Source organism: Aegilops tauschii, chromosome 3, assembly GCF_002575655.3.
Source record: "Aegilops tauschii subsp. strangulata cultivar AL8/78 chromosome 3, Aet v6.0, whole genome shotgun sequence".
NCBI lineage: Eukaryota > Viridiplantae > Streptophyta > Magnoliopsida > Poales > Poaceae > Aegilops > Aegilops tauschii.
The window spans coordinates 623,793,739-623,804,488 of NC_053037.3; the positions used below are offsets into that span (position 1 = coordinate 623,793,739).

Consider the following 10,750-nt stretch of genomic DNA (forward strand, 5'->3'; position numbering starts at 1 on the left):
CTTTCGTTCTGTTAGGTTTTTGGGGATTCTGAAAATCTTCAACGGGGTTCCTCTCAAATGGTGTGTACAGCAAGGATGATTGTGGTAAACTAAAAAGCAAAGACTCAAATCATACAAGACGCTCCAAGCAAAACACATATCATGTGGTGAATAAAAATATAGCTCCAAATAAAGTTACCGATGGACGAAGACGAAAGAGGGGATGCCTTCAGGGGCATCCCCAAGGTTTGGCTTTTTGGTGTCCTTAGATTACCTTGGGGTGCCATGGGCATCCCCAAGCTTAGGCTCTTGCCACTCCTTGTTCCATGATCCATCAAATCTTTACCCAAAACTTGAAAACTTCACAACACAAAACTCAACAGAAAATTGCGTGAGCTCCACTTCAAGGTATTGTATTGAACTCATTCTTTATTTATATTGGTGTTAAACCTACTGTATTCCAACTTCTCTATGGTTTATAAACTATTTTACTAGCCATAGATTCATCAAAATAAGTTTGACATAGTAATGACGCATCTATGCAAAGTGCGCCATTACTAAGTTTGACCAAGGTTTGACCCAGTCATACACATAGTAATGGCGCACTTTGTACAAGTGCGCCATTACTATGTCAACTAGTAATGGCGCACTATCCCCTGGTGCGCCACTGCTAACATTTTTTTTTTCAAAACTAGTAATGGCGCACCACACCAGGTGCGCCATTAGTAATATGTCAATAATGGTGCACCACATACATGGTGCGCCATTAATATCCATATTATCTATAGCCCTTTTCCTAGTAGTGGGAGTGAGGGAGGTACCTTGGGTGATGAAAGTGCTCCGGATCCACCGGACAAATCTCAAGCAAATGAGTGAGATTTGAGAGGCCTTGTGTGAGGAGAAGAGGGGGGAAGAGGCCTTGACCTCGAAAGAGTGAGAATGGAGAATGGGGGTGAATGAGTGGGTGGGGGAGCACAACCCCCACCCCTCACAAGTCACAGCCTTATCCAGGACCCTACCGCCGGCGGAAGGGTCCTTTGCCACGTGTCAAGGGACGTTAACAGCCAGACGCCGTCAGGGCACCTACCGGCAGGCGCAGCGGCGGTAGCCCGTGTAAAGCTACCACCTGGGATGGCGGCGGTAGCAAATGGGTCAAATCTTAAAAAAATTTCAGACCGGAGTCAGATCCTGCTAAACTACATGAAAAGGGTCAAAACACGAAATTTTGCCACCAGGTTCACATGATATACCTCTGATCACTGTGCAAGCATGCAGCGCAGGGCTGCCAAGCATGCCATGTCCAATCGTATAGCTATCCTAAGCTATAAAGTGAATTTAAAACAATATTCTAGTAGTAGTACTATGTGGCGGGACATGCGCAGCTGGGTTGTCGCTTAAACTACTTATCTGTCCCTCTGCCATATGCCACAGTAGTTGGACCTACCCTGCCTGCTGCAGCCTGGAGGTGCGGCTGTAGCGCCACTGTTTGCCTGGTTAACTAGCCCGACACTGCAGACCACAACACGAATGTGACAGGGCTGAACGGACTAGATAAGGGGGAGTCGGGACTCCCGGGTGCTGTGGCACCTTTTCGTTCTGGATATACACCACATCATTTATTTGCACATCATAGAAAATAAATCTACACACATAAATAGGCAAAACAGAACCCTGAATAGTCATGAGACTCACCAAACCTCCTTCAGCACATAATCACAGTCTTATTCATAACAATATCGTTTCATTTACAATGTCATGCTGTCTCGTAGCTGCAGGGTTTCAAATGGATGGGGAAATAGCAGCTCATAGTACTATGAGATGACTCAATCTACGTAGAAAATAGCAGCGCTTGCATTCTTCATATATGTAACTGTGAGCTACACATCTGATCACAACTAAGTGCTCATGAATTGAATTGAAATTAACACAACTACAAGTGCAATACAGTTTACTACACATGTTCAACAAACAGAAACAAACACATCTTACTAATTTGCCAGTTTCAAGCAGCTAACCAAAGGCCTTTCAGGCAAAAGAAAACAAGTTCAGTTAAGAAGATGATATTTCCATACCTGCAACCCATAGAACACCTAGGCGCCGGCGATGACTGGACGAGCGGTGCCTCCGGCTGCTGCAAGCTTGCCTACGTCGCGTAACTAGTGCTCCCCAACCAGTTATCGACTTCAGAGAAAGAGCCTACACTGTCCAAACTTGTACCACCGCCGCCGCCGTCGTCGCCGCCCCCGTCCGGAATCACCGACGCTATGGCGGCCGCCACCTAGGTCAGAGAGAGGGAGAGGAGGGAGAGAGTGAACTGGCGAGAGGGGAATGGCTCAGATCTTGACCGCACCCGACCGACAACCGCGTCCCGACCGCAAACACGGCGTTAACGGCCGTTAATGCGCGGCCGTCGATGGTTGGCCACGGTGGCATCTGATTCGTGGGCCCAACCGGTCGGTTCGGTGCTTAGAGTGGGCGAAGCGGGCGGTTCCACGACTTGGTAGTTTTTGCCACGGATTCGGAAAAAAGTGGTAGTTCTCGGCACAAATTTGTAAAGTGGTAGTTTCTGGGCATGTTTCTATGAAATGTGGTAGTTTTTGGTTAAATACTCGAGTTGTTCCAAATATAAGTTAACCAACAAATTTGCGAGTACATCATCAATTTAAGTTGGAGCTATACATAGAAGACCCTATCAAATAATATCATCAGAAATAGCCCACCACAAGTAAACGATAACTGGTACAACCAATCCTTACTTTATTTCATAAGCAAACAGTTCTGCATATACAACACATCATTTATTTGCACACCATAGAAAATAAATCTACACACATAAATAGGCAAAACCAGAACCCTGAATAGTCATGAGACTCACCAAACCTCCTTCAGCACATAATCACAGTCTTATTCATAACAATATCGTTTCATTTACAATGTCATGCTGTCTATGTAGCTGCAGGGTTTCAAATGGATGGGGAAATAGCAGCTCATAGTACTATGAGATTACTCAATCTACGTAGAAAATAGCAGCGCTTGCATTCTTCATATATGTAATTGTGAGCTACACATCTGATCACAAGCTATCACGAATATGTACATCAATCACAGGAAATCACCTTCCTACTATGGTGTATGTACATTATAAGTCGGGGCACACGGAAGGGTAATTTGGTGTGGTGGGAATAGCTGAAGTAATGGCATAATTCGTATTCATCTAAGGTTCGTTCAAGCACTACTGACCCTGTGTGAATAGGAAGGGACTTTGGTATATGGTACAATAGCTGAAATAGTAGCCAAGTTGCTGGACCTATGGTTTAAGCACTAAAACCATTGTGTGTGGCACTCCAGGGGTTGGTTGGGATGCTGGTGCATGCCTGAGCAGCCATCTTCACCATCGCTTCAGGAAGGATGCCGGCATTGCAGATGTTTGCAAAGGACCGCATGTGCTTCATTCCATACTGCGCCAACGAGCCACATTGTGATTCAAAAGCACGCACCTGAAGAAAGGGAGGACATAAGATTAGTCATATGCACAACAGGGGCAGAAGAAATTACATGCTGTAACCGCATTAATTATAGTATATTCCATATGACACGTGTATGTATGCATAGAGAGCTGGCAGTATGTCGAAGTGAAGAAACTAGTTAGAGCATCCAAAGTTTCAATCCAGGAATATCGATCCTGAATAATGTCAGTCCTGAGTATATATCCCGTTATTCCAGTACTATTGGGATATATTCTATTGTGTCTATTTGTCAGTAAACCAATAACAACAATTTTATCTACAGAATTTGGTCACAGTAGTTCCAGACAATTAACACATGACCAATAGGCAATATAAAAAACACAACAGAAGCAAAAGTAAGATAAGAGATGTTGATAGATGAGCAAGCAAAACGATGTCAAATAGATCCTTACCATAGACTTGAGACAACTCCAGTCATCAGCAAGAGGCTCGCCAGCTGGGCGAACAGTCTTTAGAACCATTGGACCATCCGCAAAACCAAACAGAAGGTTTCCAATCAGCTCGACGCTGTTGTCAATATGAGATCTATGACCCATCATCTCGAGCAATTGCTTCCGAGCATCGTTTTTCTCAGTGGAGCTCTCAGCCAATTTCTGGTACTACATGCAGAACAAAAGAAAGAAAGAAATCAGTTAGTTTATCCATCTTTTTTTTACTGAGTTTATTATGAATACTCTATTGTTCTGGGTAAAGTAGCATGAGATATTTCTTATGATATAATTACGAACCTTGCGCCAGAAATAGACAAGATCAGCATCCCTCTGATTAACAGCTCTTGAGAAGGACGGCAGTGAGTTATCTTCAACAAATGTAGTGTTGTCGTTAGCAGGATTTGACCCAATGTACAAGAAGAGATGTTGATCATTCAGATCCAAAGAACCGTATTGCATCACATGGGAACCATAGCTGTATGAGTCCTGAGCTGCCGTTCTCTTCTTGACCTGCTCAACCATTAATTAGTGTTGTTGGGAAGGAACTGCTCCAAGATTAATAAGCTATTTTTTTTTTTTTGAGATTTAAGCACTTACCAAGTCATATTGCTGCTTGAGAGATTCAGTTCTCAGATTGTGTACATCACTGTCAACATTGAAAGTTGCACGTTATTTGAGCACATAAGAACCATAACAAAAAACCTAGTTCCTTTCAAACAAATGACCCAAGGATTTTGACTCAGGGTTCAACTATAAAGTGCTGAATGCAACAGTTACTACCATGGCAGCCAACATGATAACATATAGGTGACATTTTATTCTAGTGCAGTTTGATAAGTGCCGTACCAGTTACTAGTTAATCATTTTGAAACGACACACCTGTACAGTACCAGAAAGTACTAACAGATATGAGTCATGTGTGTTCGAACTTCGAACTGACCGTATCAAACCATGATTTTAGCATGTGAATGAATGGAAAACATGGTACAACAAAGTGGGATACCTGTCTTCCATCCAAGAAATACTGTACAGGTCGCCCAAGCAGGTGTCATATTCGGACGGAGGGCTAGGGTACTCGCCGGGGCAATACGTTCCCCAACTGCTCTCCTCCGCGTTCGACGCGGTGGTCGCATAGACACCGATGTCATTTGGCAGAAGCCCCTCAAAGACGCTCCCAGCTTCACAGGCTTCAAGATAAAATACCTACAAAATAAGAGTCAGGCCATTGTTTTAACTAGCAAACAGTGCCGAGCAAAAATAACCAAAGGACGATGGGTTACCAGGCTTTTGTAGGTTCCAGCAGCGTGCTTTTTCTTCAGGACATCTACAAGATCGTCACCGTAAACGTATGGATAGGTAGGCATCCCTGAAAGTTTTACCAGAACAGAAAAACCATGACATTAATAAGGTAATTGTGCATGTCTAGATTTGTACGTACGTCTGCATTTATATGAAATATCTGTTCTGACTGGTTTTAGATACTAAAATCTCGAAAGAAGACAATAAAAGAATGGCAGGTTCTGAATACTTACCAATGACCCCAGGACCCCCATGGTCACTGTAAAACACAAAAATGTGATCATTAGGGCCACTGTCCACGACTTTGCCGCTCCCACCACTCACAGCGGTTTTATTACCGAGCAGGACAGCAAACAAGTTCTTGACATTAACCTCCTTCCCAGTGTAGTCCTACAGTGGAGATTCAGTCAAACAGACAAAATTGTGGATACTGGATAGGGGTGCATGATCATTGGAATATATTGGTTCATTCCATCGAGATGTTGACATTATCACATGTAAATTTGACATCAAAGACCAACTGGAAAATGACATAAAGACTGATCACATTTTAGGCATTTAATCATTTTCAATGCAGTACAAAGTGCCATTGAAATTTCTGTTTGTGTAATTTCTAGAGTAATACCATATTCACATTTGTCTGCAACCATCAAACAGTTTGTATCATCCCATAAGGTAATCTATACCAATCTTAGTTTTTTACTACATCAACAAATACTGGAAAGTTTTCCATGAAGACGCATGCATGATTACCTTAGGGACCCCAGCATAGACATCTCCACCCTGGGGGTGGTTGATGATGACGCCCGGCCTCGGGTTCTCCAGGTTGTGCGCAATGTCATCGTACATGAAGACGATGATGTTCTCATCCTTGAGACCACCCGTCTTCAATATCTGGTAGGCGTGGCAAATATCCGCCTGCAAAGTGCAAAGTTTCGGTCCACAAATTAAAACACACTATTCATTGTCGTCAACAAAACTAACTAGGAGGGAGAAAAATAATCTGAGATAGGCAGCAACACCAAACGAACACCGAACACTTTTTTTGACCTATTCTTACAGCTATGCACACAAACGAATTAGAATTTCGAGTGTGGATTTTCTAAACCTAGGTGCATTGTAACCTTTATTTGGACCGTTTGCATGTGTGCTGGTTGCATTGAGATTTGTGCCAGGGCTGTAGGCCTATGTGAACAGTAATTTAGGGGCATACCCTGACTTGGCTCATGGGCCCACAGTAAAGATGTCGGAGAAAGCATGGGCACACGGCGGGCTGATTGTCTCCAGAGATATGATTTGTGCAAATTCTCTCCGAGATTGATGCAAAATAAAATAAAATAAAATATGCACAATTATTTGGGACTTGGGCACACCTTCCTTCCAATCAATTGTTAACCTGTAATTAATTATAACTAGCACATATGCCCGTGCGTTGCAACGAAAAATAAAATAGTATGCATATAAAGTCAGTGAGAATTATATGTGTAAGCAAAACCCTGTGTGCACACAAAAAAGGAACATTTAACTTCTCGATTTCGCCGCGTGCGAAGGAATCAATCCGCTATTTTTCCATTCATTGATCGAGGGCATTTAAAAGTGTTGTTACGTCATCGTACGCCAGAGAAGGCCCATGAGTTATTCAATCTACTTTTCCTTTCAATCCTTACAATCGAGGGGTTTTTAAGGTATGAAGTTTCTGAATATTTTAGGAAACCTGAACAATTTTTTAAATCCTGAACAGTTTTTTAAAAATTATGTACATTTTTGGAAAAACGCACAAAATATGAAAGGGAACATCTTTTAAAATTCACAAAGATTTCCCGAGAACACCAACTTTTTTCATAAAAACTTGAACTTTACTTGAATTTGTGCACATTTTTGTAAAACGGGAACATGTGTTGAAAATTCATAAGATTTTTAGAAAATGTGTATCTCTTATAGATGAACATTATTTTTAATGGTGAAAATTCACTAAAACAAGAATATTTTTCGAATTTGGAGCATTTTTTGAAAAGCATTTTCTTTTTAGAAATCTCGAACAATAAATGTTTATTGAAAAAATAGGAAACTTCTTGCAAGTTCTGACTATTTTTCAAAATAGCCACAAAATTTTGGAATTCTGAACATTTTCCAAAACTTGGTTTTTTTCAATTCTGAACGTTATTTGAGAATTTTTAATTTACGAAATAAATTCGAAAAGTAAAATAAACTTGGAAGAAAAAAAGATAGGGAAAGAGAATAAAAATAAAACTAAAACACAGGAACAAAGAAAAATGGGCCAGCCCATTATTGGTTGTTCTGTGTGAAACTCCAACTATTTGTCCCCTTGTGCGGAAAATAGAATTTCCCAGCTGCATGGGTAGAAAAATAAGTGGGCTGCCTTTGCTGGGCCACGGCGCGCGGCCCATGTACGAAAATTATTTTTCTAGCAGCCAAACGCATAAGAATTTTGGACCACCTCGGATAGAAAAAAAATTCTTTTCGGCGGTGAACGGACGAAAAATTTGACGAAACACACCTTGCTTTATTAGTAGGTAGGTATTGCCATATAACTCAGTAACAAAATGATTTCAGATTCTTTTGCACCATTTATCTATTTCTTCTACCATTGACAGACGGGCCCCGCATGGATAGAGAGAGCTGCCAGCTGACGGGGCGACACTTTTTGCTATGTGGACTGTTTGATTGGTCAACAGGGTGCCACGTACACAACATACGGAGCTCTATGATGAACCGGTGATCCTATAATCACCACCAGCCGTATTATAGTTCAAGTTCAGTGACAACTTGGTGCCTACTTAGACTGCTAGACGGAGACAATCGTGCATAGTTCCAAATTTGGCTCATCGATCTCATAGCTCTTGAACAGCATAGATGAGCCACTACTTTCCCAGGTTTACTTTACTCTTAACCGGCAGGAAGAAAAATCTGGAGAGGGCGGGACGGGGCACGAAGGAGCAAAGAGTAGAATCCATGATAGAGCGTGCGCACCTGGTGGCGGTAGTTGTAGTAGCCGCTGGAGCCGGCGACGAGGACGGCCCACCTGGTCCCGACGGAGCCGTCGTCCGATGGCAGCCGGATGGTGGGCTGCAGCCGCGCGTGCGCCATGGCAAGCAGCAGCGCGAGGGGAAGGAGGCGGAAGGACGACATGGCCGCCATGCGTGGTGCTTGCTGGGGTTCTGATCCCAGAATAAGCGAAAGAAACTTCTCCTTTTATTATGCGCCGGCGCCGGCGCCACAGGGGATATATCTTTTCTTATTGATGAAATTTCGGCAAAGCGAAAGCCTACCACCCACTACTGATGAGTGATGATTCATTCAGCTGTCCGCGTCGGACGCAGCAGCGCCGTCCATGGCCGATTGGTTGCGATTCTTGCCGACCTACCGTACGTGTCTTCTTAATATCAGCCGTCAATTGGAAGCTCCACCGAGCGCGCCAGCATTTGGTTTGTTGTGCGCGTGTTAGCAGCCTAGACCAATCAACTCAAATCAGCTGGCGCGTCGGCTGGCTAGGAATCTCTCTCGTCCGTTCACGTCACCATCACCAGCGTACTGGGTAATTTAACTGGGGCCACATCGCCTAGAGCTAACTGCTAAGTCGTGTCGCGTCAAGATTGTTGCACATTATTTTAGGAGTCCTTTAAAGAACTAGACTAGATTCGGGTGAGGACACAACCTATTGTTAGATGGTTACAGAAGAAAAGTGGTATCCCGGCCCATCAGGGTTTTTTGATGATATTCATTTAGTGGGAGGAGACGTCATTTCTGTTGACTATATGTGTCTTTGATGAGTGTCTTAACCTTATACTAACTGTAGTACAAAGTTGTACTAAGGTTGAGAAATTTATTGTGGGACGGAGGGAGTACATGTTTGTGAGCATCTTCGTTTGTACCATGTTTAAAAAAACGAAGAATCTCTTCGTGCCTCGCACCACTCAACATTCACATTGTATAATCATTTTACAAATCATCTAATAAGTGCATCGCTATAAGATACGTTCAAAAAATCGATAAGAATGCAGCAGAACTTAACAGACTTTATTAGACTAATTTTGAGCAGTGGGTCCGTAAGCAAATGTCGAGAGAAAAGCAACCTGGAAGTAATAATTTGACAGGCAAGTAGGAAGGCATGTCAGCCGCAACAATCAAAGGAGAGATCATAATAAACAAGTGACCGACTCCTCGAAAAATATATAAAATCCTTGATAGATTGATAGAGAAAAACGAATCACCTGGTGCCATTCCCTTGCCTGCAGCAGAGGACCTCTTCTTCCCCAACTTGGAAATCTCAAGGCCCCTTCCACCACCTGTGAGCAAAATTATGCAGCAAAGCAAAGCAGCCAGGCACTAGAGCGGCAGCAAGCCAGCACTCAGAATGCCATCAACCAGCTTACGTACGTGCACGCAGTCAGCAAGCACGAATACAGCAACAAGCAAGCACCCTGAAGTGGACAACGAGTGGAACATACACCTCGAGATCTGCCTACCTCATTCAGTCTGAGGGATGCTACAGGGCAAGTGCAAGATCTTTGATTGGCTTGCCTTCCTGGCCGCTGCAATACCGCCGACGTGCTCGCAAAAAAGGGATGGCCACACGACCTGGCTTGCGCGCTCTGCGCTGGCCAACCAGAAGACGCATTGCACCTACTGGCTACGTGCCTCTACACGATCATAGTATGGCAATCCTACGATGGAGCAACCTGCCGGCGGCCCTTTCTCCCACAACAACAACTACATCGCTGGGCTGAATGGACGAAGCACACCACAAGCTAGCTATCCGAAAATGAGAGGAAACAATGGAGCTCCCTGGTACAATTAGTCTGGTGGTCTACATGGAACGAACGCAATGCCAGAATTTTCAGAAACCAGCCGTCCACTGCTACGACCCTGGTGGAAAAGATAACCGAGGAAGCGGGTGTCTGGCTGACTGCAGGAGGGCGCAAGGCAAGCTCATTGCTGTTAAAACCCAGAGAACCTGACTAGGACACTGTCGGTGCGTAGTGTGGGCGGTGTTGGCATCTTTGCCACGATGTAACTGGCGCTTAAGAAAACAAGCAAGCACCCAGCGGAAACCGCGACGGAGGAACACGACATGCAAGAGGCAACATCACAAAGATGACTGGAGGAGAGCAGCGAATGGGGAAATAAGTTAATTTGCTGGCCAGAGGCGGCAGCGGCGACTACAGGCAGCAGCGAATCGATTCCAGGCAGCGGCAGTGGCAACGCGCTTGTGCGATTGCTCGATCCAATCTTGTGGCTACTCAATCTGCTGTATCAGTGTACATAACTTGAACGATACGCAATCGACACGTCGGGGGAGACGGGAGGACACCCAACCCAGTACAAGACTAGAAGCCCACCTCCTAACCTAGCTCGCTCTACATCACCAAGTATAAGAAATGGGTCGAATTCTAGGCCCAAGAGGGAGACGCGATGCCCGTGTTGGCTTGCAAGCCAGGAATGGGCTACTTGCCTTGTAATCGCATTAGCATTGCTAACAAACATGCCCGTGCG

General features: G+C 44.0%; 1 protein-coding gene across 1 annotated transcript; it reads right to left on the minus strand.

Moving 5' to 3' along the window:
* Nucleotides 1–2,863: 2,863 nt before the first annotated feature.
* LOC109765816 (vacuolar-processing enzyme gamma-isozyme) lies at nt 2,864–9,546 on the minus strand. The gene is made up of 9 exons (XM_020324586.4): nt 8,228–9,546; nt 5,990–6,154; nt 5,470–5,626; nt 5,218–5,303; nt 4,941–5,140; nt 4,535–4,583; nt 4,235–4,447; nt 3,899–4,105; nt 2,864–3,476 (listed from the first exon to the last, which is right to left on the minus strand). Exons 1-9 carry the CDS (start codon nt 8,393–8,395, stop codon nt 3,294–3,296), a joined length of 1,428 nt encoding a protein of 475 aa, XP_020180175.1. The 5' UTR covers nt 8,396–9,546; the 3' UTR covers nt 2,864–3,293.
* Nucleotides 9,547–10,750: the final 1,204 nt, after the last annotated feature.